This window comes from Molossus molossus, unplaced genomic scaffold (genome assembly GCF_014108415.1).
Source record: "Molossus molossus isolate mMolMol1 unplaced genomic scaffold, mMolMol1.p scaffold_m16_p_20, whole genome shotgun sequence".
Taxonomy (NCBI): domain Eukaryota; kingdom Metazoa; phylum Chordata; class Mammalia; order Chiroptera; family Molossidae; genus Molossus; species Molossus molossus.
This window is the reverse complement of record NW_023425356.1, coordinates 51034047-51061866: the sequence shown is the minus strand read 5'-3', so window position 1 is coordinate 51061866 and position 27820 is coordinate 51034047. Positions and strand designations below refer to the sequence as shown.

General features: G+C 55.2%; 1 protein-coding gene across 2 annotated transcripts; it reads right to left on the bottom strand.

Annotated features, from left to right (window-relative positions):
• Nucleotides 1-323: 323 nt before the first annotated feature.
• On the bottom strand, nucleotides 324-27820 carry LOC118636936 (P-selectin-like). 2 transcript variants are annotated; one of them, XM_036271905.1, is made up of 12 exons: nucleotides 27551-27819; nucleotides 22738-22828; nucleotides 19049-19435; nucleotides 15611-15718; nucleotides 12928-13113; nucleotides 10875-11060; nucleotides 7165-7374; nucleotides 5744-5929; nucleotides 4576-4695; nucleotides 2870-2900; nucleotides 1643-1698; nucleotides 326-1061 (listed from the first exon to the last, which is right to left on the bottom strand). In XM_036271905.1, the coding sequence occupies exons 1-11, from the start codon at nucleotides 27551-27553 to the stop codon at nucleotides 1644-1646; spliced, it is 1563 nt and encodes a 520-aa protein (XP_036127798.1). In that variant the 5' UTR covers nucleotides 27554-27819; the 3' UTR covers nucleotides 326-1061; nucleotide 1643. The 2 variants fall into 2 exon arrangements, with proteins under 2 accessions (XP_036127799.1, XP_036127798.1); XM_036271906.1 differs by lacking the exon at nucleotides 12928-13113 and having other exon boundaries at nucleotides 324-1061; nucleotides 27551-27820.

Here is a 27820-nt window from a genome sequence, read left to right as displayed (position 1 = left end):
CTTAAAGAGTCTGTTCTTCCCTGTAGAACGTTCGGGTGCCAAAGACTCTTTGTGTTTCTCTGATTTTCTCCTTGCGAGAAGGTGGTCAGGCATTAAAGGGAAAGATGGTAATTGTGCAGGTTACATGGGTGTGAACAAGGTGATGGACTCAGACCTTATTGAACAAAACATCACATCAGAGAACATGGCATTGGGGCGAAACCCCCTTCTTTTTTAAAGCAGGAGGGAGAGAGGGAGGAAGAGACAGAGAGAAACATCGACGTGAGAGAGACACATCGAGTGGCTGCCACCCACACAACCCCAACCAGAGCCGGGGACAAACTGCAACCGAGGTACGTGCCCTTAGCGGGAACCGAACCCGGGTCTCTCTGGTCCACAGGCCGATGCTCTAACCGCTGAGCCAAACTGGCCAGGCAGAGGTGGGGGGACCCTTTTAATGACACATTTGAATATCGGTCTTTGGGGAGAGTGACCAGTAGAGGGACCGTCCCAGTACATGTGCCTTCCCGTCTGGATTCTTGGTCTTCTGCAGCCCCGGGTGCTGTCCGAGGCCGCTCGAAACCTCCGCAGCAGGGCCTTAGAGGGTTCATACGCCACCGTCCTGGGGACCCCAGACATGTCACAGAACTTCCCTCCAACCAGAGATGCTTCCTGCCTTCCAGAAAGTATAGGACACTTTCCTCCAGTCCAAAAATAAAGAGGCACTTTTATTTCTTCACAGTCTGGTCTTCTGGTGACTCAGATGCTCCGATCGTTGGCTAAGGAGTGACCGCTGGGGCGAAGCCCACAGACCACTCAGACGGTCAGCCCCAGCTGCTGGGACGGGCCTGGAGGAAGCGGAGAGGTGAGGAGGTGGAGCAGCAAGGGCAGCGGGTGGAGAGTTTGGGTTCACGGCACAGTCCCGCTCTGGTCCAGAGCTAGTCTAAAGGAAATGCCGTGTCCTGTATTCACAAGTATTTACAGAAACGGCAGCAAACACACTGCAGTGCAGTCAGGTCCAGCCGGAAGCTGGTGGCAACAGCATCCCCTGAGGCTGAGTGGGGCGACCCGAAGGACGGTCTCTGCAAACGAACCAACAGAAAGGAAAGGGATTGCACCTCCTTTTAAAAACATTGAAAGAAAGCTCTCGTCATATCTATTCCCCAAGGCTCCCTGTAATCTTTCTGGATTCCAGGCTTTCTGCTGTGTAGGCTCCTTGTCTTGGGAGATTCCGCTTTGCCCCGAGCTGTTTGGGGGAGCGGTGTCCGGCCCGTGTCGTTTCCCCAGCAGGCTGCACAGGGCCCTGGCTCCACAAAACGGGCAAAGGTTCCCGGCAGCCAAGGCTTCCGGTTACGAAGCCACAGTGTCAATGCCGCCTGGGGGGTGCCGAAGGGAAGGCCGTGCACCTCGAAACGAGGGAGGTCTCCCTGGACCTTTCCGCCCTGGAGGAGACGGAAATCCTCGCACGAACCCCCTTCCTCTCGTCACTCGACTGCCATACGTGTCCCCTGTGCCCACACGGTTTTCTCCATGGCTTGAAAAGGCAATGCTTGCTTAAAATTTAGCTCCTGGCTATGTAAAGAAAGCCAAGCTGTGACATCTGAATCTCCCCCCTCCCCGTGCTGTTCTATTGCCTTTAAAAATATCTCCATAGGCAACTTACCTTAAGGGCTCGGGTCGAACGCAGCATTTGTGAAAACTCCGTATGTTCCCAGGTGGCTAAAAAACAGAGGCACAAAGGTGACCTGCCCTGTGGTGCTCAGCCCCAGACCACAGGCCAGCGCCTGGTCCCTCCAGACCAGGGGTCACCGCCCGCCCCCTGGCATTCTGCTTTAACGGGGAAAGAGGGGCCCTGGCCAGTTTGGCTCGGCGGTTGGAGCATCAGCCTGCGGACCAGAGAGTCCCGGGTTCGGTTCCCGCTAAGGGCACGTACCAAAAAAAAAAGGGAACGAGGGGATGCAGACAAGATTCTCTAGATCCTGCTTAAGGGCTCTGGGACGTGTGCATTGCCTTTGTACCAGGTGAAGCTATCGTTGATGTTTTGGGTACTGAATCCCTGCTATGCCCCTTACGGGGCTGCAGGTTCTTCTGGGTGAGAGGAAATCCTCACAAGATCCCCAGCCTTGATACTTGATCATTGGGCAAGAATGGCATTCAAAGAGTGGTAGTACTGCCCCCTACAGGTGTGTTTTAAGTTTCTTAATGATCAAGCGTTCTATTGACATTTATGGGCCGGGTCGAGGATGCTGATGTCCTGATACGCGCAGGACACAGAGGAACTGTCCTACACGCCGTATGACTTTGGCATAGCCACTCAGTATTCATGTAGGTGAAAAAATCTCGCAGCCTGGAACTCCACTGCTCTGTACGTAAATGTTACGTTGGTTTTGCTGCTTGTTCACACCTTCTAAGATGCAACTACCATGTGAATTGAGGGGGGATTTTAACAGGTTTTCCAGACTTTTTACCAATCGTTCACCATTTTAAAAGCCAGGTGGGCAATGTCTCTGATGCTTTTGGAGTCACTGTTGCAGTCTCCCTGTCAGGGGTCCTCTGTGGCTGTTGCCTTCACAGTGACCCCACCCAAAGGCACATGCCTCTGGCGACCTCGTCCACCCACCGGCGTAGTGCCCAGCTCTGGTGTTTTACTTCCACGGAAACTCACTTTCCCTCCCATCTTTCCCTTTGTACTATAATTAGGGTACTTGTTTGAGTTTTTAAAAACAGGTGTGGTTAGGATCGATTGCCTGCGCATCATCCTTCAGAAGTGGTGAAGAGGCCATTGCAACAGGTTTGCTGCCCGAGGGGGTGTTCCGCGTGGTCATTCTGACCCCTCAGGGCGGATGAAACTTCAGACTAGAACAACGAACTCAATCGTAAAACGTCTTACCTGTGAGGGTTCAGGGGGCTTTTCCCATCGTCTGAAATAAGCAGGAAGACACAAATGATTGGTTTAGAAGAAAGACAAAGTGCAGGAGAAAGGTCACCCCTGATAGGAATGATCGGGGAACGTCGGAGGTGGACTGATTTTCAGATGGACTCGTTGGAAGAGGCGTCCGGGGAACAATCTGTCCCTGAGAGGCAGGGCCTCCCTGTTTTGGGCTAAATCAACACACCTGACAGTGTGACTGCAGAGTCCTCTCTCCTGTCTCCGCTTCCCTTTCAGTCACAACCTCCCTCCCTGCGTCTAATGCCAGCCTCCGCCTCGGGGCTGCGTTTGGTTGTTGCTGAGATCACTGGTTCTCGAACCTCACGTCTTTGGCCCTTGAGGCCCCTGTCATTGCATCTGGTGTCACGCTCCCTCGGCCATCACTCGGGCAGGTTAAGAAACCCTCCCGACGTAACTGTGACCGTCCATCCCTGGTGACGTATGTGATCAGGGCTCTCCTGTCTTACTCCAACCAGGAACCCCGACAGCGGAACCCGAAAACACGGCGGGGCCTGTCTATCGAAGCATCTCATGGCTAGGAAAGTTTCACCGTATTAGGTCAACTGCAGATGAACAGGTATATTTATTGCAGGGCATGGTTGAGTCTTTAATGTGACAATGAGTGTCCATTTTGACTTCGCAGGAGAGGGACGCCTTAGGCAGCACTGGCCTCTTGTTGGACCTTCAGAATCCTAGGACGTTCACAATCAGAAGAGGTTTCTGAACTTAGGGACAGGCTGGGCCTCTGGGGCCGGCGGGGGAAGGATGCTCCGACCCTGAAGAAATGGCCCCTTTCTCTTATTCCCGGGCCAGAGCTCTTTCAGCTGCACAGTCTGATAGATGTGGCTTCCCTTCGAGGGCCCCCTCCATGTGGGTCCTTCCCCTGCTGAGACCCTGCCTTAGCTGCGCCTGTTTCCGCAGCACAGACAGCTCTCTTAGCTCTCACACCGAGGCGTGAGTAAGGCGGCAGCTCTGTGCCCCAGCTTCACGTCTCGGCTCCCCCACGCGCCTCGTGGGTCCGGATGCACTGAGCTGCTGGACAGAGCATTTCCCCGCGGGGCCCCCCCTTTAGGTCTTTTCACACTTCTCGCTCTCTGCTGGAACTCTGTTTCTGCTTTTATTTCTTTCCCCTCGGCAAATCCCTCTTCTTCAAAGTTACGCTCCAAGGAGCCTTTCTGGCCTCTTGGGCTGGTGGGAACACCTCGGTTTTGTGTTCCGTAGTACTCCGCCCTGACACGGTACTGCCCCTCCGCAGGAGCATGGCGTCCCTCTGCGGGCCTCCCCGTGGGACTAGACATCCACACACCAGGGACCATCCTCCTGGGCCGTCCTACCGGGGACAGGTGGTCAGGAAATGACTGACGCGTGACCGAAAGGCGGAGACGACGAAGGAGAGGCGAGACGCTACCTTAATTCGTTTTGGAGGTAACTGAGGCTCCCTAGACCACAGGCCCCCCTCAAAGGCCAACCTCATTTCCAGATCTCCCTACATGAGGGTCTGTGTTTCTATGAAGCTCTTTGTTTGCATAGAGGCGATTCTGACGGGCAGTGTTTTCTTCTAATGCAAATGTTTTCAAAGGGGAACGCTGAGGGGGTCTCACTGCCCCACCCGAGCGAGCGAGCGCACGTGAAAGTTGAAGAGGAGGGGCAGACCCGGTGCCACTCACCTTTTTGTCGGCAGCGGCGTCTCAGCAGGGCCAGGAGTGTCCCACCCATCACCAAGCCGGTTGTGGAGGCCACTGCGCCACCGAAGTAAGTCAGGGCTTCCTGGGTCGTCAGCGGCACCTCTGCAACACACACACGCACACACACCCACGCACACACACGCACACACCCACGCACGCACACGCACAAAGACTTAGAAAGGTGCTGTGCAAACCAGCCTCCTCCCAGGAGGGGTCCCAGGAGGATCACCCAAGGTCCCAACAGCACAGATGACCCGGGAGTCGCAGAATCGCATTTCATCCCTAAGGCTTACATATCAAACGCAATTTCCAAAGGAGTCAGGGTAAGGACGTGCTAAAAGGAATTAAATGATCGAATGGTAGGCCAAAGAAATGGAAATTTGGGCAAACAAAGAAAACTGGGTAATTTTTGTTGCAATAAAAAATATACTTAAATCTGGCCGGTGTGGCTCAGTGGTTGAGCGTCCACCCTGCACCAAGAGGTCGCCGGTTCGATTCCCGGTCAGGGCACATGCTCAGGTTGTGGGCCCGATCCCCACTGAGGGGCATGCGGAGGTGGCCAATCGATGTTCTCTCTCATCAGTGTTTCTATCTCTCTCCCTCCTCCTTCCTCTCTCTCTAAAATCAATAGAGAAAAAAAAACTTTAAAAATTAAAAAAATATATATTTAACAAAAAGTAGAGAAATGACAAGCTGCAGAGAAAAAAATGAAAATAAAAAGATGAATGAAGTAAATCTTACAAACAGATGGAGCTTAATTAAGGAAGACCCGTGGCGTGTTTAGTTTTCAGAGGTTTGCCAGCAAGCAAGTTCTCCTGAGATAAAGTAGCAATCTGCATACATACCCTCCAGCCTAAAACATTTAGAAACTTCAAGGTGCATTACTCCCCAGATTATAAAGAAATGAGAGGGCTCATTTCATCAGTCCGAGCTCTGAAGAAGCACTGGCGACATCTACCCAGAGTCACGATTCGAGTTCCCTCCGCTCGGTGTCAAGCAGGTGACTCGCCCTGATTCATTGTGAAACGTGTGTGCAGTGCCGGGAAAACCCAGTGGCGGAAAGTGAGACCAGTCAGAAATAAAGAGAAGGAACACTGATTGTGTTACTTTCCAAATCAGTGTGGCTTCCTAAACTAGATGAAAAATATACCTTGGCAGGTTGGCACGGCCGCTGACCACTGGCCATTGGGTTGGCATGCTGCGGTGGCCGAGCCATTGAGCGACTGACCCTCCGGACAGCCGAAGGTGCAGGCCGAGCCGTAGCTGAAGTTTCCCCAAGGGTGGGAGCAGTCCATCAGCACTGGCTCAGCCGTGTGCAGCTCGGAGCACCTGACGGCTGCAGGCAAAGCAGATGTGGAGGGGAAGGGGAAGGAGATCACAGTCTCGTTTGTCACTGGGCTAGTTCGCTAGGAGACGAGCCAGATCAGGAAGGGTCAGGGCGGAGCGGGGCCACCCCCGACATGCACACTAGCTCTTCCAACATCACACGTACTGAGCCACCCACTCGGAGGACGCCAAGCCAAGGGTAGGACAGGCACAGGGCGGCATCTGGGAAATGCCTGCGGAGGGGTCCATCTGTCTTGCCTACGAAAGTACCACTGATAAAATCCTGCTTTTGTCCTAAATGCTCTTCTTACTAGAGTTGGCCATTGGCTGGCATGTCAGCATTTAGTATTAAATATTAAAATATTCAATGAGTGTTCATCCTGGCTGGTTTGGCTCAGCGGTTAGAGAATCAGTCTGCGGACCAAAGAGTCCCAGGTTCAATGCTAGCCAAGGGCATGTACCTCCGTGTGGGTGGCAACCAATCGATGTGTCTCTCTCACATCAATTTCTCTCTCTCTCTCTCTCTTTCTCTCTCTCTCTCTCTCTCTCTCTCTCTCTCTCTCTCTCTCTCTCTCCTTCCCTCCCTCCCACTGTGTCTGAAGATAAATGTTAAAATATCCTGGGGTGAGGATTAAACATAAATAAAATAAAATATTTAATAAGTGTTCAGCCTAGGTGGACCCGGGAAGTTTGAAAGAAGTAGAGACCACCACCCCCTTTAAACGATTTTTCGGGGAACTTGAAGCTTTTCTCCTAAATTTAACTCCAATAGACACGGAGAAGGAGCGGCATTGGCAAAGCACCGTGCTGCGCTTTGTGGGGGAAGCCAAAGGGAGAGGCTTTGTGTGTGGGGTGATGGCCCTCCCGGCGGTGTCATGCATGCTTTGTCTTTTCATTCGGGTTCGAATCATGAAGTCACGGAGTGTTTACACTGTCACGCAATCACCAGAAGTGCAGCCTGTGCGGCATCATTCACGTAGCTGGTTTTACGCCGAGCATGCTCATTGTTCTAACACAGCTGTGGATCTTTACAAATGCTTCCTCCTTTAGGCATGGAGTCGAGCTTGTGACAAAAGGTGCTACGCCTCCCGCATGGGGCTCCTAACGGGGCCTGGGGTGGGCTTCACAGAGAAGCTGACAGTTGACGTGGCCGCGGGGCCTGGAAGGGATCTCACCAGGCAGGTGTCCGGACTAGCTGAGTGGCTGCAGGGAGTTAGCATCAGAACTGCCGCCCTTTTCACTTACCTCTGCAGGCTGGAGGTGCTGCTGTCCATTGTCCTGACGGTGTGCACCGGATAGCAGCCTCTCCCCTGAGCGTGAATCCGGATGTGCATTCAAAGTGACAAGCGGTGTTCGGTCCAAAGGTCCCCAGATAATGTCTACAGGACATATTCCCCTGCATCGGGGCGATGAGGGCTGGGCATCGCACCCCTGGAACAGGAGCCGGTGCTGTGCCTGTTTGAGGAAACACTGGAGTTCAGAGAGTGATGGACTCGGGACCCTCCTAGGATCCCTGCCTCCCACTCCGCTCACCGCCGGAGGCTCCAGCCACAGCGCCTAGGGTAGGGATGGAGAACAGAGGAGGAGAAGTACTGCAGGTCCCTGGAGAGAGAATTCTCCTGCTAGAAACGGAGGTCGATGTCACCGATATTAAACAACAACAACAAGAACCTAGGATTGGGCAGGGGCTGGGGGCAGGGGGCCAAAGGGAGGAAAATGGGGGACACCTCTAATACTGTCAACAGCAACAAAGATTTTTAAAAAGCAGGAGAGTGAGTGTGGAGACGTAGGACGCGGAGTAGAAACCAGTGTGCACGAGCCAACTGCCTGCTCACCCCTGCTTTGTTGGGGGTGGTACTGTCCTCTGGCCGAACGTCAGCATGACATGTGAGGGTTGAGGCATGCCACCGGCTTGGCCACTAATATGACATGCAGCAGAAAGATGCCCTTTGCATTTCGATCCCTTGATTTAGGAATTGGATCGATGACGCTACCCCTGTGCCCTCTCCTGACTGAGGTCCTGGAGACCCACCCACTGGCCCAACAAAGCTCTTTGAGAAAGAGGCCGAAATTAGGAGAGACAATTTCTGATTGCAAAGCTGTGCACCTTTTATCCACAAATATGAAAAAGTCCTGTCACTCCTTATACATATATCAATCCACCGTCTGTGCTCCCTAGACCCTATCTCGTGAGAACTAGTGATTTCACAATCATAACGATGATGAAATGTAAAGCTGTTACCCGGTAAGAGCTGTGTACGTGTTTGTTACTACTGTGGAGGAAGTTTCCAGAAGGGCTGTCCCACCGCACACTGCTGCGGCACCCTCACAGCGGGGTGCGGTGCCGTCCATCTCCCTGAAGCTCTGCGTTTAGCCCCGGTGCCCCTGCAGCCTAAAGCCCCGGAGACAGGAGCCACGGCAGTTGGCGCCCACACTGAGGACTCGTGTGTGTCTGAACATCCGGGCTTCCCTGCCCTGGGGCAAATAATTCTGGGCACTTGGTGCCTGGAGAAGCGAATCAAGAACGTCAACGTCTTCCAGTGCATTCGGAAGCTTCGCTTCGCACCAGCGCATCCCTTCATGTAGTCAACAGACATCGGCCGAGCCCCTGCTGCGCCCGGGGTTTGCTCGGCAGTAGCATTCCACACACAGACAGGCCACGGAGCAGAGGGCAGGAGGGGAGGGCTGGCGGGCTTACAGAGAGGGGGGTGGGGAATATCTGCGGAACCACTCAAACAGTGAAATCTCGCATTGCTCTCTGAAGAGGGAGACCCATTACTCCGCCTGCCACCACCCCTGCTTACGCGGTGGCCCCGAGCCCCTCCGATTGGCCCCAGGGTGCTGGGAACACTACACAGAAACCGGTCCTGGGTCACTGCTGGAGGGTTAAACAGCCACGGACTCGGGCATATGGGAAAAGGAGAGGAACATTTGTTAAGTCTGCAGGATGAATTTGGAGAATGAGGTGGAAACAGGTATAAAAGCCAGAGCTCAAGGTCGGCCTTGGACACAGACGGCAGGTCTGAGTCCCCTGGTTGGCTGAAGGTGTTGCCTGTGGGCGGGGCGGGTGCTGGGCTCCGGGCAGGGCTAGGCCTGCGGGGTGGGAGGCAAATGCCCTGCTAGTGGAGAAGCAGGGCTGGGAAGGAGTGGGGGAAACAGGGGCCTCAGAGATTGCGATTTAACAATCGTGTTGATGGAGTAAATGAATGAAGGAGAAATAAGTGAATGATGCCCTAATGCTATCGCCCGTTAATGTCCTAGAGTCCTCAGAAGCCTGCAGTATCTCTTTTGTTGTTGTTGTTAATCCTCACCTGAGGATATTTTTCCACTGGTTTTTAGATACAGTGGAAGGGAGAGAGAGAGAAACATCGATGGGAGAGAGACACATGGATTGGTTGCCTCCTGCATGATCCCAACCAGACTGGGGATGGCACCTGCAACCGTGTGCTCTTGACCGGGAATGGAGCCCGAGACCTTTTGGTCCTTGGGCCGACGCTCTAACCGCTGAGCCAAAGCAGCGAGGGCCGTGCTCTATCTTTTTGACAGCAGACAGTAGCCATTTATGTTCTTTAACTGGCAGGATCCTTGGCCGGGGAAGAGACCCCAGAGATAATCCTGTCCGCTCCTCTCCTTTCTGAATCGGCCACTAAGGGTGTGACATGACTTTCTAACAAGGAGCATGACTGTGAGGGAGAACGATGCAGGTCCTCGGATATTAATCCAGCGTTCATTCCCCCAGAAAGGAGAAATCATAGTTTAGCTGTTTTTCATATAATGCTAATAATAAATTTCTATCCGCATCTTCTCTCATCTGATCGCCAGACGCTGCCATTTCTGAAGTTCATTTCCCTCAGCAGCTGTCACTGCAGCCTGGGGAGTGGGAGAGAATTTTACCAGCGGCTGCCCCAGGAGGTAGAAACCCCGCCACTGGGTGGCAGTGTGGTGTAGTGGTGCCAACACGAGCCCTGCGGTCAGACGAGACCTGGCTTTGGATCCCAGCGCCCTGCCTCCCAGCTACTTGCCCTTTGCCTGCTATTTATTTCCTCGAAGCCTCGGTTTCTTCGTCTTTAAGATGGGGATGAAAACAACCCTGGAAAGAGCGCTGAGGGGATCGAATGTGATAATAGCCGGTACTCATGACAGAGCAATAAACACGCCTGCTGGCTTCATTACCACCCAGTTTGCTGAACAGTGAATCGGCCCCGTGGTGCCTTTGGAAAGTACACGTGACCTATGGATTGACTGATTCCGTGCACTTTGCTTCAGGGCACCCCATATGCTGGGCACTGCATCAGCCAGACGTTTGGGGGAAGTCAAAGACTGTAAGACCCAGCCCCTGCCTTCGACGGTTCCGCCAATTCACTCTCAGTCGCGCTTGAATACAACGTTCTCATGGTAAACGATGCGCGTCCATCCAGCGGATGTTTGTCACGCCCATGTGTACGCTGTCTGGTTGCTGCAGGGATGCAGACGTGAGGAGGGCAGTTCCTGCTCTCAAGGAATGTGGAACGATGTCTCGTGGCCACTGTGTAATCCACCGAGAGTGGAGGGGGACAGGAACTGCACGGGAGTCGGACGCTGAGACCCCGAGGGGCTGGGACGAAATGCCACCCCGCCCGAAGCTCACGTCTGGGCTTAGCAGTCAGGAGAGGTGACTGTGGGCCTGCCTGGGGGAAGAGTGTGGGAGACCAAGACCGGCAAGGAAGGAACACAGAACTGTGGTGAACGCCGGGTGCCACAATGACACAAGAACACTATGAAACTGTGAACTGTCCGACTGAAGTTATCATGAGGAGAGAGGGAGGGAGGGAAGGAAGGAGGGAGAAGCTGCATCCGGTCTGGCTCTCCACGCTTCGTGGTGGGCGTGTTTCCTTGGGCTTAGGACAGTTTTACCCACACCCCGTTCTGTAGCGCCACCCGAGAAGCCCTAGGAAAGCGCCGACGGGTGGTCCTACCTTCACACGTTGGGGGGGAACCTGACCAGTGTCCAGATGGAGTGCAATCCAGTCTTTCTGGCCCGGATAAGGAGAAGCCCTCGTCACAGGTGAAGTGGCACGTGGACTGGTAGCTGGAGCTCCCCAGAGGCTGGACACAGGTCATCATTCCATTGCGAGGGCTCAGCAGAGGTGTGCAGGTTCGGGCTACGGGCATGCAGAGGAGGAGAGAAGAGGATTAGAACTCAGCAACCTGAAATCTGTGTGTGCGCGTGTGTGTGTGCGCGCCCGCTGGGGGAGGGGAGAGGGGAAAGGTCAAGCCGCCTATGATCTGTGAGGACAAGCAGGGCGGGTCTTGGTGGCATGGAATTCATTCCCAGCTCTCGGGGCCACGGGTCTGACAGCTGGGGTGGAGACGCGGGGCTGGGAAGGGCACTGGAAAGGGAAACAGATAACACTCTCAGAAGTGTTGCAAACTAGTAGATTGCAAGCTTCCTGGCCCCATCCTGCCCAGCCCACACGTGGTATTTATTTCACTGGATGCTCAACCAGCAGCGAGAGGAGAAAGTTCAGTCAGAGTAAACAAAGAAGCAAAAGCAGAAGGGAACTGGAAGGTCACAGGAAGTCACAGGGCATGTCAACCTCCTGGCTGTGCAACGCCCACACACGGGACAGCTTGGGGAGTGAGTTGTAACCTGTGCCCTGCACAGCCCAGGGGTGCGTGGCAGCGTTCTGATCACTGTCTTCCCCAAAGCTGCATGGGCCTGTGACATGCCCAGGCTTCAGAGTCGCCAGGATGCGAGCTGAGGGGTCCAGGTGGCAAACCTCAGCCTGGTCCCGCCAGACACAGCCCAGAATGTGCGCCCCATCCCAGCGCCGGTGGCTTGCCATGCTCACTGTGTCCGGGGTGAGGGACCTACAGTGCTGCTGAGTTCATTCATTCATTCATTCACTCATTCATTCACTCATTCATTCATTCGTTTACTGTTGCCCTAACTTAACAGTGGTGAGTGTGAGTGTGAGTGTGTGTGTGTGTGTGACCTAATAGCAAGTGGTTTCCTCTCCATTAAAAACAGTATCTGCCTGCTTCCACCCAGAGGTTGAAAGCTTGTGCGAAGAACAAGGCAAAGGTAAAAATTTGCAGAATCATCTAGCATCTTGCCTGTTTAATGTTGTTACTACAATTGTATAAGCATCTAAAAATACTAACTGCACGGAGGGAAAAGTGGAGGAGGAAAATATCGGAGGGATTCGTACAAGAGCTCACAGTGCCTATTTGAAGGTGGGGGTACTTCAGAGAGTTTTCATTGTTTCCCTGTTTCTTATTTCCTGTCGCTTTTATACATGAAAACATTGCTTCCGAGAAGTAGTATTTGCCATAAATGTAATGAAAAAAATTGGCTACATTACGTGAAAACGGAAAGAGGAGTATACAAAGTGTACAATTGTCCTTCAGGTCCCAAACACAGGATCACGACCGGTCGTATTTTGTACAATGTTGCCAGAACACACTGGCTCTGTTTTACATCAGATGGACATGCTTATGCTGAGTACGCACATTTGTATTCTGAGACCCTTATAACCTTGCGTCTATAGATAAGTTTCCTCCTCTTTCTGCCTCTTCCCTTGATCCCAAGTGTATTTCTGTGGTACCGCACAGAACTGGAGGGTTCTGCAGCCAGGTGCCTGCGCTCTGCCCCTCCCCATCCCACCACGAGACCCCATGCTTCCTGGGGTGCAGAGCCAGGTCAGCCTCAGGGCAACCATCCTCAAGCTACTTTTGCCCCCTGGCCTTCTTTCTACATACTAATTGGAGCCCAGTGAGCACAGTTCACCTGGGTCACCATGGCAGCCTCAGGTCCTGCTGAAGGCCCTGGTGAGTTGTTGGCAGGGGCCAGTCCCTCGCCCACTGCCCAGCGCCCTGCCTCTTGGGCTGTCTGGGTTACAGGACGCGAGTGTCCGAGAGTTTTCCAGTCTATTTCAACTGCTGGCTGCCAGACAGTTGGCACCTCTAAAAGTCCTTTAGAGAGCAGCCCACAGTTCACGCCCAAGCCGCTGGGAAGGGTCGTCTTACCTCGGCACTGGGGAGGAGGGGCGCTCCAGCTCCCAGTAGCCAAGCACTGGAGCTCATTCGCTCCCACCAGGAGGGAGCCTTCCCGACAGGTGAAGCTGCAGGTGGACTGGTACCTGAAGGCACCAAAGGGGTGGACGCAGTCCACCTGGGCCTCGTGTGGAGCTGGAAGAGCCTGGCACTGCAGAGCTAAGGGTGAGAAGGGAGGGAGGGAGTGAGGACCAGCGGCACCCCGGTTGTCATCGATTCCGCCCCTCCACCCCGTCTGGGCCAGGAGCAGAGATCCCTGAACTGGGGGACAGAGAAGGGCCCCTTCATCACAGAGGCCCCCGAAGAATTTCATGAGGGAAGTGCTGAGCCGCTGTGAAACATCTGGGCTGTATTTGCCAATCGTTTTGAAGAACCTGTGCTAAGTGTGTAATCGACACGCGAATCGACACATCACTTTCTCGATCGTTTTCATCACATTATTCAGAAGCGCAAAATAGTGAGAACCAATATAAACGCCACCAGTCAGAAGCTGAAAGTAAGTAATGGTGGATCCATGGGGAGAACACTGAGGGTCACTGAAAAGGATGTGTCTCACCTTGGAAAGATATGGGAGGCGTCTGATGGGATGATGGTAAGTGGAAAAGTATAAACGGTATGATCTCATACACCATGATCTCAGTCATGTGAAATAAATGGTCATCCATGGAGAGAACACATGGATTCCATGTATGTTAAGTCGAATCTTTAAAATGGGAGTAATCATTGAAACTACCTCATGGAGTTAGACTAACGTGCCCCGTAGAGACCATCTGCTATGATGAGCAGCAAGAGCAGGAGCAGCGGCGGTGACAGACAGTAGTAACATCATCAGAGCGTCAGAGGCAGACCGCAGGACAGAAAACTCGAGGGGGCTTATCAAGGGAGTTTGAGACCCCATCTCTGGATGCGTAGAACATCCCACTATCTCTTTGGTACGGTTTACCTGGCCGGAGACAAGAGCGGCCCCAGTGATCTCTGAGACCTCTCCCTTGTCAGCCCGCGGAGTGAAGGTTGTGGGTTCAATTCCCAGTCAAGGGCAGGTTACCTGGGTTGCAGGTTTGATCCCCAGCCCCGGCTGGGTTTGTGCAGGAGGCAGCCAGTCATGTGTCTCCCTCACATCGATGTTTCTCTTTCTCTTTCTCTCTTTCCCTTCCACTCTATCTATAAAATCAATGGAAAAACATCCTTGGGTGAGGATTAACAAACAAACAAACAAACAACAAACATGTATTGGGTTATTTGCAGATAAGTGGGTCTAGAGCAGGCTGGACGTCACAGGAAAAGGCTGGAGTAGCAGAGCTGATCGTTGACACTCTCTTATCTCGTCCCCGAGTGAGCACCCTGAAACCCTGGGCTTAGACTTCGGGTTTTCACAGAATCGGGGCATTTACGAACCAAAGAGCCTCTAGTGTTTCCTTTCTCGCTTTGCGGGTGAGAAAAGTGAGGTTCAGCACGTTTAAGGGGCTTCCCTAAAGTCTCAGGTCCCCCTAGCAGAGCTGGGCTTGCCATGTAGACATCCCGGGAATTCCCTAGTCACCCCTTCATTTCCTGCGGCCCTTTCCCTCCTTTCTGCCCCGAGCGGAGGGGGCGGGGTGCTGCACAGGCAGCGCTGAGGTGCCCACTGCCTGGCGCGGCCTCAGCCTCGCTTCCAGCGCCGCGCCCCGTGCGCCCCGCAAAGGCCACCTCCAGCTGCACCGGGTCACCTCCCTCTTGGCCCTAGTAGCCACTGTGCCTAGTCCCCATCAAGCACAAGACGTTGTCCCCCAGCTGTACATGCCACTGGGGCAGGAAGGGGGAAAAGAGGCAGACCAGGTGGACGGAGCGAGGGCCCGGCCCTCCGCGGGCCTTTATACCAGCGGTTCCCGGCGCGCTGTCTGCAGACCTCGTCCTCACCAGGCCCCTCGCGGTTCTTAGCTCAGGTCTCAGGTGAGAAGCCCGAGACTCCTGGAGGCGGAACAGCGTGCCCAGCGCGGGAACGGGGAGGCCGTGCCGCCCCCAGGTCCAGCGCTCACACTGCCCGGACAGGCAGTGCCACCGAGGTCAAAGCTGGCGCTGCCCTGGTCTCCTCCCTTCCTGGGACCCTCCTTGTGGTCCGCGGTTTTTAATGAGGAAGCTTATGCTCCGCTCGGAGTTCCGGGGAGGAGTAGGCCTGCTCCCTACGCATCGTGGGGGTCTGTTCGGCCACACGTTCGGCGCACGTGTGCGGCCTCGGCCCAGGGGAAGGGGCGCGCGAGCCGAGCGAAGGAGAAGCCCCCCGAGGGCGCCCGCGGTCCGAGCACGTGCGGACCAGGTCGGTTCCCGCACTGACTGCGGGCCGGAGCGCTGGTGCTTCCCACGCAGGTGCAGCCAGGGCAGGTGTGCTGAAGCCGGACCCTTTGGAGAACCTCTCCGCCCTGCCCCTCCCGGCTCTAACCGGCCTGTCGCCCCGACGTCCTTGGCCTGGGCCGTCTCGGGAGGAACTCTCTCTCACTGCCATTTACTTTAAACAAGGACAGTTCACCTCCGCTTCACCTCCCTTCGGAGAGCTGAGGACACAGTTCTCTCTGGGCGTGTCGCTCACCCAGAGCCGTGTCGAGGGGCAGTGTGGGAGGGGCAGACGGACAGAGGGCAGGAAGCACAGGGGTACGACCACAGCATCGGAAGCCGGCGGCCTCACCGTGTTCACACTCTGGTCCGTAGAAGCCGGCGTGGCAGGAGCAGGTGTAGTTCCCGATGGTCTCCACGCACTCGCCTTGTCTGCTGCAGGACGCGTCCTGGCAGGAGGCTGCGGGGACAGCAGGGGTCAGAGCCTGGGCTTTCCCGGGACGTGTGGAGAGAAGCTGGGCTCTCGTCCCAGGCCGCAGGCTCAGCCCCTGTCGGGGGAGCCCACGGCAGCGCGACCACAGAACCACGGGGCCGGGGAGAGCCAGCTGTTCCCGTGGAGGGCGTCCCGTGGCCTCCATGCCAGGCTGCATTCGGTGCTGCCCGAGGAGGGACGGCTCTGTGTGACACAGAGGGACAAACGGAGCCACCCACAGAGTGCAGACGGCAACTCCTCTGTGCGGTACGAGATAGGTGGTGCCTTCCAGCCAAGAGTGGTTATTGCTCCGGAACCCCACGGCAGGTGTCACAGCGTGGGGCTGGAATCGGATGTGGGAGGCACACATGACCACGGTCCTGGTTCTGCTGCCTCCTGGCGACCTCTCTGTGACCTCAGGCCAGATCCCGCATGGAGCCCAACGTGCCCGCCACTAGGGCCCAAGCCTTTCCACCCTTTGTTCATCAAATCTGTGCCCAGTGCCTCGTGGTGAAGGAGCTGAGGGCCTAGGGGTCGTGCGACACCTGCTCACGGTAAAGGACAGACAGCTCTAGGAGCAGACGTCTCACCAGGTCTAAATATGCCAGGCTCAGATGTGCCCAGCTGCCCTGCCAGGCCCTCCTCACTCAGCCTGGCCCACTGAGCGATGACGGAGAAGGGCCAGCGTCTCCTTCCTGCAGGAGACTCGGAGGGTGCACGCACCAGGCAGTAGGTGGGGATTACTGTTAATACTGATGCTATCAGAGCCCTGAGAGTGTTTTCACAGATGAGGTCATCGCGGGGGCGAGGTCGTGGCCAGGCTGTTTTCTGGGGGTGTTTCCTCTGCACTTAGCCCTGGCCACACGCTGGTCCACTTCGGGCTCCTATTGCGAGAGGGAATCCACAGGTCACAGGGGGACTGTGTGGATGCTCTCTCTGTTTCCTCTCTGTTCTGAGATGCTCTGAGTCTATACGCCACGCACGGTTCTGCAGGAGGCCCCGTGACGACCAGCACAGAGAAGGTGCAGGAGGCAGCAGGAGCCGGCAGGGAGGGGCTTGGTCCTCTCCTCCCAGCCTGTGCGCCTTGACCCCCAGCCCTTGCAGTAGCCATGCCTGCCTGCCCTGTGCTCCAAGCGCTCAGATTTTGTCCTGACTGTGGCTTCCCCAGGGTCTCCGAACTCTAGGGACAAAACAAAAAAAAAACAAAAACCAGCCAGCGTTCTGTGTTCTACTCCATTTCAGGGTTTCCGTTACATCGGTCACTTGTTTGACATTCCTTTGGACCTCCAGGAAAGAAATAAATTCAATGAATACATCTTTTTTTTCTGAAAGCCTATTCTGAGGCCTGACAGGGGCTGACATCTGTGGGGTTACTCCCACAGCATTTCTTGTCGCAGTATATGTCTCTGTTCCCCGTCTACCTCCTGCGGAGGGCTGATGGGGCCCTACACCCTTTCACCGGGGATGGCCAAATGCCAATCAGCGTCAGTGGAGAGGGAAGCCGACTGCACTCAGGTGAAACTGTGCCAACTAGTGACATTGGCCAGGGCTGCAGGTTAGAGGGGTGGCAATGTTCATGCCAATCAATTTCCATCTGTTTTCCCTCCTGTAGTTTTTTACACCCTCTTTGGAGAAGACTGTCTTGCCCATGAGGATGCTGATGGTTGGGGGCGGGCAGGGATGCCGTGGCATATCGGACCATCTAGGGGCAGCCAAGACAATCTGACAGGGCCAGCCCTATGGGCCGACAGGGGGAGCAGGTGCATGAGCTAATATCCTAGTACTGTCCATCCTGGTCACTGCTGATGTCGTTAGCTAATTAATTTATTTAATAACAAATAAGTTGTTTATAAAATGAGGCCTGACTACATGGCAATGAATTCGTGGGTATGTTTTTCCTCAGCTAGGAGGCTGGGGTGAGGAGATGGAGAAAGTGGAAGGATACTGTTCCGTGTGTTCTGCTCCTACTGTTGAGGGCTTCTAGGGGGAGGTGTTCATAATCTACAGGACTTAGAACACACATAGCAGAATGTGGCATCTGCTAGATGACTCAGTAAGGAAGAAGCTTCAGTGTGCGCAGGGCTGTCCGGCTCAGGGTGACGAGCACTGTCCCTGGCCACAGTGCTGGTGTGACCCTCAGGGCAGGAGGGGTTCCTCTGCAGGGAAGACACCCTGGAAAGGTGGGTCAGCAGTGGCCCCGGGCACGTGGATCTGGGGAGACCAAGCGCTCGTGCGCGTCCGCTTGGTCTGGAACCGGGCGCGTTGAGAATCCAATATACTCCCAGGCTCCCCACCTCCACTGGCCTCTTCCCTGTCCGTATCCCCCAGGACCCCCTAAGTCCAGCAGGCCTGAAGCATGCCGTCACTGAAGGAAACCAGAGCGCGCTTGCACCCCCTGGTCACGCTCTCAGGCGGTCTCCTGAGAAGGTAGCGCAGAGGTTGCCTGTGTGGCTGCAAAGGCCCAGCTTTGAGGTCAGCGTGAGTTTCAAAGGGGCTCCATCCCCACGAGCCGCCCGGGCAGGTCCCCAGTGGCTCTGAGCCTTCCCTTCTTCAGCAGAAAGAGGGTAACGGGGGGACGCGAGTGAGGACTAAATGCCACTGATAGGCAACAGCCTCATGCCCACGAACCAGTGACAGTGCCTGGGACAGGCTGGTGCTCGGTTGGTTCTAGTTACAGCTGTGTCCCCTAGGGGTAGGGCCCAGTCCCCTCTCAACGTATACGAGGGCTCAGTGGCACAAAAGGAGCGGTGGACACACGTGTCAGGAATCTAGAGCTTCCTGAGCACCTGTTCCATCCGCTATGAAATGAGAAGGGGGGGCGGATGGTATTAAAATCTCCTTCTGGCCCTGGCCGGTTTGGCTCAGCGGTTAGAGCATTGGCCTGCGGTCCGGAGAGACCGGGGTTCAGTTCCCGCTAAGGGCATGTACCTCGGTTGCAGTTTGTCCCCGGCTCTGGTCAGTCATGCGGGTGGCAGCCACTCGATGTGTTCCTTTCACATCGATGTTTCTCTCTCTCTCTCTCTGGTCCTCTCTCTCTCTCCGGTCCTCTCTCTCCCTCCCACTCTACCTGAACAAAAAATGGAAAAATGTCCTCAGGTGAAGATTAAAAAAAAAAAAAAATCTCCTTCTGGTTTCAAATGTCCGGTTTTCCCTCGTCCGGATCTTGTCTTCTGCTAGGTGCTCAATAGCACTGCCTGATGGACAGGTCACTCCGTTTCCATGTCCCCGGCTCCGTGACCCAGGTCGCTGACTGAGCGGCCATAGTCACGAGCCAGGACAGCAGTTGTTTCCAGCAGACACATGCGAGCAGGGGCCTACCTGAGTAGCACAGCGCCCGCTTCCTTCTCCGGCACGGCTCGTCGTTCCACTTGCCCGGGGCCGACGGGCTCTTGATGTAGATCTCCACGCAGTCCTGGTTGCTCCCCCTGTTGTTGGGCTCGTGGTCCGCCCAGTTCTCGGCCTCCGGGGTGAGGGTCTTATTGGTCCCCACCCAGGTCCACTTGTCGTTGATCTTGCGGATCCCGATCCAGTAGTATTGGCTGTAGTAAGGTGTGACGTCATTGAGGTAAGCGATTTCGTTTTTATTCTGGATGGCCACCAAATCTGTGTAGTGCTCCCGGCAGAAGTTCCGGGCTTTTGGCCACGATAAGTTTTTGGTGTCGTAGTGATAGGTCCACGCAGCCACTTCTCTCTGGCTCACCAGTTCTGAGTGGAAGAGGGAGAACTGGGTTAGGTGGGTAGAGTTCCAGCTGGTTAGGTGGGGTTCTAGCCGGGTTAGGTAGGGTTCCAGCCGGGTTAGGTGGGTAGGGTTCTAGCCAGGTGAGGTGGGTAGGGTTCTAGCCGGGTTAGGTAGAGTTCCAGCCTGGTTAGGTAGGGTTCCAGCCGGTTAGGTGGGTAGGGTTCCAGCCGGGTTAGGTAGGGTTCTAGCCGGGTTAGGTGGGTAGGGTTCTAGCCAGGTTAGGTAGGGTTCTAGCCAGGTTAGGTGGGTAGGGTTCTAGCCGGGTTAGGTGGGTAGGGTTCCAGCCGGGTTAGGTGGGTAGGGTTCCAGCCGGGTTAGGTGGGTAGGGTTCCAGCCGGGTTAGGTGGGTAGGGTTCCAGCCGGGTTAGGTAGGGTTCCAGCTGGGTTAGGTGGGTAGGATTCCAGCCGGGTTAGGTGGGTAGGGTTCTAGCCGGATTAGGTAGGGTTCTAGCCAGGTTAGGTAGGGTTCTAGCCAGGTTAGGTAGGGTTCTAGCCGGGTTAGGTGGGTAGGGTTCTAGCCAGGTTAGGTAGGGTTCTAGCCAGGTTAGGTGGGTAGGGTTCTAGCCGGATTAGGTAGGGTTCTAGCCGGGTTAGGTGGGTAGGGTTCCAGCCGGGTTAGGTGGGTAGGGTTCTAGCCGGATTAGGTAGGGTTCTAGCCGGGTTAGGTGGGTAGGGTTCTAGCCGGGTTAGGTGGGTAGGGTTCTAGCTGGGTTAGGTGGGTAGGGTTCCAGCCAGGTTAGGTAGGGTTCTAGCCGGGTTAGGTGAGTAGGGTTCCAGCCGGTTAGGTGGGTAGGGTTCTAGCTGGGTTAGGTGGGTAGGGTTCTAGCCGGGTTAGGTAGGGTTCTAGGCAGGTTAGGTGGGTAGGGTTCCAGCCGGGTTAGGTGGGTAGGGTTCTAGCCGGGTTAGGTGGGTAGGGTTCTAGCCGGGTTAGGTAGGGTTCTAGCCGGGTTAGGTGGGTAGGGTTCCAGCCGGGTTAGGTGGGTAGGGTTCCAGCCAGGTTAGGTGGGTAGGGTTCTAGTTGGGTTAGGTGGGTAGGGTTTTAGCTGGGTTAGGTGGGTAGGGTTCTAGCCGGGTTAGGTGGGTAGGGTTCTAGCCGGGTTAGGTGGGTAGGGTTCTAGCCGCGTTTGGTGGATAGAGTTCCAGCCGGTTAGGTAGGTAGGGTTCCGGCCGGTAGGTGGGTAGGGTTCTAGCCGGGTTAGGTGGGTAGGGTTCTAGCCGGGTTAGGTAGGGTTCTAGCCGGGTTACGTGGGTAGGGTTCCAGCCGGTTAGGTGGGTAGGGTTCTAGCCGGGTTAGGTGGGTAGGGTTCTAGCCGGGTTAGGTGGGTAGGGTTCTAGCTGGTTAGGTAGGGCTCTACCCGGTTAGGTGGGGTTCTAGTCTGGTTAGGTAGGGTTCTAGCTGGTTAGGTAGGGCTCTACCCGGTTAGGTGGGGTTCTAGTCTGGTTAGGTAGGGTTCTAGCTGGTTAGGTGGGGTTCTAGTCTGGTTAGGTAGGGTTCTACCCAGGGCAGGCTGTGAGGGGGGGTGCACTTCTATGTCGTCAGATGAGTTTCTGACAGGAAGACGAGCACCCCAAGCATGACTGTTCTCTCTCTAATCCAGCTGTTTCCAGGAAAAAGAGTAGTTTTCACCTTTCACTTAAAATGAACATGAAGTCACAAGAGGAAAATGTCCTCTCCTGAGGGTCCTTGGTATGAAAGATTTGGAATCAGGACAACACACTTGGAAGGGACCTCGGAAGTTCTCATCTTATGCATGGAGGGGGCATGTGTCACCTGCCAAGTCCGAATGACATGACCCGCGAGATGCCTGGAGGGCCGCCTCGCATCGACAGGTCGTAGCTGTTCCTGTGGACACCGCGGTGCTTCACGACGCGGAGCCGCCTGCTGGCCCAGCCCCATCGCCGCTGCCCCGCTATCCTGCCACCCTGGGCCCCCCGCCTAAGCCCAGAACCTCTCCCTCCCCTTACTTCCCACGACCTCCCCGCTGGGCTGGGTGCTTCACCCTGCGGGCTACCGCCGCACCTCGACTCTGCCTCCACCTCCCTGACCGCTGGGCATCGTGGGGGCTGTTTCTGCCGGACTGTGGGCCCTGCAGGTGGTCTCTCTCTGGCTCCTCGGCACCAGGCACAGAGCCTGGGACTTCACAGGTGCTCCGTCCGCCCTGGCGGGGGGACCCCAGCCGGCCTGTGGCAGAGGCGTCGGGGCGCAGACCTCCCGGCTCCCCTCCACCCCTTCCACGGCTCTCGGCGTCTTGGCTAAACCATTTCCGCCTTCTCTGCTTACTCAACAAAGTGTAAAACAGGCCTTTTAAAGAAATGTCCGTGAGAGCAAATGGCATATAGGACGTGCCCTTGGATTTACGAAGCCGCACGCGAGCGGGTGCCGGTACCGTGGTCTGAGCCGGCGGGAGCTCAGCCAGAAGGGCAGCTCCCGGTGCAGAGGCGCCCGGTGCGAGCGGTCGGCCTGGCAGGGGCTCCCTGTCCTGTTTACACAGCCCTCTTCCTCTTCCCTCCCTCCGCCCCCGCAGGAGGGTCAGCTCCGTGTGTCCCTCCCTCACTGACACCTTCGCGGCCTGGTTTTGCCACCAGACTTTGTCCCGGTGTTGCCGGGGCAGGTGGTGACTTCCGTGGACTCTCGGTACCCTTGCCCTCTGGCCCTTCTTCCGCAGGTCTCATTACAAAGCTGTGTTTTATGACTGCGTGGGCATAAAGATGAATCTATCGTTATATTCTATAAACATTTTCTCTGACCCAGAAGGAAATCACTTTTAAAGAAATTAGCCCTGGCCAGTTTGGCTCAGCGGTTAGAGCGTCCGCCTGCGGTCCGGAGAGACCCGGGTTCGGTTCCCGCTAAGGGCATGTACCTTGGTTGCAGTTTGTCCCCGGCCCTGGTTGGTCGTGCGGTGGCAGCCACTCGATGTGTCCCTTCACGTCGATGTTTCTCTCTCTCTCTCTCTTCCTCTCTCTCCCTCCCACTCTATCTGTACAAAAAATGGAAAAATGTCCTCGGGTGAGGATAAAAAAAAAAAAAAAATTAAAATGTGTTTGTGGGCTCCGCAGAGTGGTGGGGCCTGGGCCGATGGTGCCTGGTGGACACGGTCCTGGATCGGTCCACGTGAGGTCCTCCTGCAGCGTTGCTGGCAGCGGGAGGGTGCGGGTGCACTTTGTCTCTCCTGGAATCGGAGCGTGGACAGCCGGCGCTCTCCCTTACCGCCCCCCTCGGAGAGTCACCCTCACTCCCCAGGGCCAGAGGAGGGTTAGGAAACCTTACCAGAGATCAGGGCACTGAGGCACAGGAGCTGGGCGATCCTGAAGACCACTGCCCGACACGTCCATTTCCGCGTGGCTCTCAGACAGCAGGCCTAAGGAGAGAAGAAACCCGCAGGCAGTGGGATCGTCGTCGTATAAGAAGCCTGGCCCCTTTCCACGTAGGAGGTCCTGGATATTGGCCTTGGGGCCAGGGAGGGAAGACCAGGAATCTCTCCCTTGTCCAAACCCTTCACATCGATCCTATTGACTGTACCTTCTGACGAGACACCTGGCCGTTCTCCCGACTCCCACTGTTCTGCCCCAGCCCTACGTCAGACGTCACCATTTCCTTCCCGGGTCAGGACAGTCATCTGCGACTCTCCTCTCCCCACCATGACCCGTCTTCCCTCCTTCTCCGTCATACCGTCAGAATGATGTTCCGAATGCAAGCATCTGATTGCATTGCTTCATGACCCACACCCATCAGCTGGTCCTACTAGTGGTGCACACGCCCTTCAAGATGATACACGCAAGATCCTTCAAGACGTGACCTTTCCCACTGGTCTAGGTCGGCGGGACCAACCCGTGTACTGAATTTTTTTTTTATCCTCACCTGAGGACATTTTTCCATTTTTTGTTCAGATAGAGCAGGAGGGAGAGAAAGAGAGAGAAACATCGACGTGAAAGGGACACATCGAGTGGCTGCCACCCACACGACCAACCAGGGCCGGGGACAAACTGCAACCGAGGTGCGTGCCCTTAGCAGGAACCGAACCCGGGTCTCTCTGGACCGCAGGCTGACGCTCTAACCGCTGAGCCAAACCGGCCAGGGCCGAGAGAATTGTTAACACGTGCAATACCAGACGGCTTAGTCAGGGCGCTGACATCTTTTTCCTTCGATGGTCAAATTAAAAAACAACAATTGCCAACACAACCATAGCCCATAGCCCTCTGGTGTGAATGAATCAAAATTATACCTTTTTTTTTTCTATTTTGTCAGATTGGCAAAAATATCTATGTTTTGGGTGTGCCGCAGAGTTTTAGTAATTATTTTATGTGGGCCGTGAGATGAAAAAGGTCGAAAGCTGCTTGTCCAGCCTCATCTCCCGACATTCCCCCTCCATTCAACCTCCCGAGAGAACTCCGTGGAGACATATAAAACTCCTTATAGTTTCTAGAACGTTCTCTGTCTCCGTGTGCGCAGAGCACCCTCTCCTGTGCGTGACTAGCTCTGTAAGTCCAGGCCTCTCCTGCCCTGTCGCCAGGCCCTTCCTGCCTGCACCGGGATCGAAGCTGCCCGGCCACGGCCTGTGTTCTTTCCCATTGCTATTCCAGTCCTATTGACCGATCAGTGCACTAGGTCAGCCCCTGTCCGAGGCACTGGTGTTAAAATGACAAAGACAGACACAGTTCCCCTCCTTATGGGATGCACATTCTCCTGAGGAAGACAACGAAACAAACACCAGTCACTACGCCACAGCACTCGAGTGAACATGAAATGAGAGTTACGGGCGACAGGTAGGGAATCAGGGGAGTGTGTTTCCGGTGGTCACGTCCGACAGCGAGGCCAGGGCAGGTGGCGTGAAGCCAAGAGCCGCATGACCCCAAGAAACCAGCCAGTGAGAAGCGGGGGGAGGAGGGCACTGAGCACCGGAGGACACGCGGACGCGAAGGCGTTGAGGAGGGGCCCAGAGTGGAGTGTTCGGCGAGCAGGAGGGCGTCGCGTGGCTGGCACGGAGTGGGCAGGGAAGCACATGTGCTGGAGCTGGTGGCCTCACCCTGGGAACCAAACGGGGCTGAGCAGCTGGAGGTGGAGGGAAGTGGGGGGCAGTTGCTGAGAGGGGTGGCGAGGTGGTCTGATTGCTGTTGCAGCTGGAAGGTCCTAGCGGGTCATTGAGAAGGTAGGTTGGGGCCAGCTCTTGTGAGTCTGAAGTGACCGTCACAGGAGGAGAATCCAGTTGCCAGGGTTCTCACAGATGCATCTAACAAGGGTGTTGCTGCTGAACTAGACAGGAGGCCGAGCAGTAAGAGGAGGCCACTGTCCCAGTCCCAGTGGGAGTGACTGAGGGCCTGGCTGGGCTGGGTCAGTGGGCATGCAAACCGGGGAGGTAGAGGTGACCGTCACTGGGGCGGCAGAGCTGTCCACCTTGTAGGTGACAGCATCCAGATTTCACAAGGCATTACAACGGACAGAATATGATTTCCCTTAAGTTTCGGGGGGGGGGGTTTGTATCACAGATATTACTAGCCCTACATAAAAAGTAGAAAATGAAACAGTGGGGGAGGGGGAGGTCTCTAAGCAGAACAGCAAATGAGAAATTGGAACCGGAGGAAACCCAGGCCATCAACACTAAGACTCGAAGCATATATCAAAATTAGACAACTGGTCACCATGGCTGAGGGTGATATAGTCGCATTAAAAATAAAGTAACACATATAAAAAAATTTTTTTAAGTCCGTTGGATAATGACTGCACTATCTCCTCCCAAAATTTAAAGGGTTTGCTTTGTATCTGATGTTATAACATTCCTGCCTTGCTTTGCGGTCCAAGCTAGACACCCCAAAGGCAGTGGCGGAGTGGGGTCTATGAAATGCCCGTGTGCCTACTCTCTGGGGTGAGGTCCAGGGTCTGGTCTCAGCGCCATCTGTTACGGAACAAGTCATTTTCATCTTGGAGGGTTTGATCGATCAACTTCCACTGACCGAGCTCTGCGCTGGACATTCTAAGAGCCAGTGGCCAGGCCCGGAGAGGGTGCACCACTGGGTTGCGTTTTGAAAAGACAGTAACGGAAGGAAGAGTAAGAACTGGAAGGCACAGACCTCGGACAGTTAAAGGTGTCAGCGGAAGAGAACCCGGTCCCTGTAAGTGACCAGTAAGAGCTCCACTTCTGAGCTCTGCCTGATTGAAAACATCCCGCTGGTAAACCTTAACCTCTTTCCTCAGGTCCTAGAGGTTAATGAAGTTCCTCTCGGAACTTGAGCCAAATTGCACGCTGGGTGTGAGGTTCCTGAATCCCTAAAAAGGCAAATGTGTTCAGGGGCAAAGGAAGAGGGCTTGCCTTTGTAATATATATATTTAATCCTCGCCCGAGGACATTTTTCCATTTATCTTCAGATAGAGCAGGAGTAAGAGAGGGTGGGAAAGGGGGGGGTGTCTCTAAGCAGAACAGCAAATGAGAAATCGGAACCGGAGGAAACCCAGGCCATCAACACTAAGACTCGAAGCATATATCGAAATTAGACAACTGGTCACCATTGCTGAGAGAGAGAGAGAGAAACATTGATGTGAGAGAGACACATCGACTGGTTGCCACCCCCACCCACATGACCCCAACTGTGGCCGGGGACAAACGCAACCAAGATACATGCCCTTTGTGGGAACCGAACCCGGGACTCTCTGGTCCACGGGCCAATGCTCTAACCACTGAGCCAAACCGGCCAGGGCTTGCCTTCGTAATATTAAAACAGTCCCAGGGCTTGGTGCTCAGCGGAGGTCCGGTCTCCACTGAGGAGGCCGCAGGAACATCTGAGCACAAGGCATGGATGACGACAGGGTGGAGCGCTCAACCGGGGCCCCACATGGAGGCCGGGGACCCCTCCTATGGTTTTCCATAAGCCTGGTGCTTATGTGGATTTTTATTTTTATCCCGGAAGGGGACTTCCTTCATCAGAATCTCAGAGAACTCCAAGACCAGTATGTTAACATCCTCCTGAAATTGAGGAGGACACAGGGAAGAGGGGAATGACTTCTGGTGCAAGCTGACCCGTTCGGAAGGAGTGATGGTACACGAAAGATAAGACAGGAGTAATCCACATGCTTGGGTCATTGGGGTTCAGGGTCAGGCCAGCTGAGACTCCTTCCCCTTCTCCTCATCGCCCTCTTACCACATTCCCCCGACACAGAAAACCCTCCTTGCAAGAATGTGAAAAGTACACTGTAGCCCTGGCCGGTTTGGCTCAGTGGTTAGAGCGTCGGCCCGTGGACCAGAGAGTCCCGGGTTCGGTTCCTGCTAAGAGCATGTACTTCTGTTGCAGTTTGTCCCCGGACCCAGTTGGGGTCATGTGGGTGGCAGCCACTCGATGTGTCTCTCTCACATCGATGTTTCTCTCTCTCTATTCCTCCCTCTCTCCCTCCCACTCTATCTGAAGATAAATGCAAAAATACATAAATAAATAAAAAAGTAACTGTAGTTATAGCCGAGAGGTGAGGTGAGTCAGGATAAGGGGCATCTCGTTCAAGGAGATGGGCTGGGTCCCACTGAGCCACAGACTAGGATCTAGCCCCTGGGACTGTGCCAAATGCTCCACTGGGGGTGAAACCCGCCGGTGTCTTATTTAGGACAAGGTTCGGGAATTCCAGAAAGCCTTTTTCCTCGGATCTGCCCTGGCCCCCAAACCTCACAGAACCCGAGAATGTCCTTTCTCCTGCACGAGTGAACATTTGCTCGTCGGTAACCAGGCGCCGGCTCAGAGCGACAAGCTTAGCTCACCCGCACGGTGATGCTGACGTAGAGCACTGACCATTCTCCAGGTGAGGAAACCGAGTCACCGACAGGATACTCCCCACCGCCCCAGCAGACTCCCAGGGCTCAGACAAAGACGGAGGACGGCTGGGGACGGGAAACCCTCCCGCCGGTCTCCAGCATCGCGGCTTCACCAGCACTTGGGAGTAACCTCTGCTCACAAGGCTGCTGAAGGGTCAGAACAACGGAGGGCTAGTCCATATAAAGCCACATGACTGGTGCCTGTCCTCACTTTCTGAACCTTGACCTGCCTGCCTCAGCCCCGAACCACGGCAGCTCGTCCAGCACCTGTAGGAAAGAGACACGACTCACCATCTCCTCTGCCGGCGGCTTTCTGCTGCCTGCCCAGCCCAGGCTGCTTATACGCTTAGCCGGGCGGCCCCCGCCCGCGTCGGGCTGTTGAGAACAGCGACTTCCTACTCACTTGCCAGAAATTCACCACAGCCCTTCCCATGAAGTGGGGACGCTGATAACAAGGCAGCTGGGAAAGAGCAGTCACCAGGGGGGTCCCCTACGTCCACAGGGGGGGCTGGAGACGGGGCCCGCGTGACTCAACTCCTGGACATCCCAGGCCGAGCAGCG

What these genes read in the sequence shown, in the direction of transcription:
- LOC118636936 (XM_036271905.1), bottom strand. An exon ending in CCTCAGTGCCCTGATCTCTG is followed by an intron (nt 19,436 to 22,737) that starts GTAAGGTTTCCT and finishes TCTTCCACTCAG; the next exon opens with AACTGGTGAGCCAGAGAGAA. An exon ending in AGCACCTCCAGCCTGCAGAG is followed by an intron (nt 5,930 to 7,164) that starts GTAAGTGAAAAG and finishes CTTTGCCTGCAG; the next exon opens with CCGTCAGGTGCTCCGAGCTG.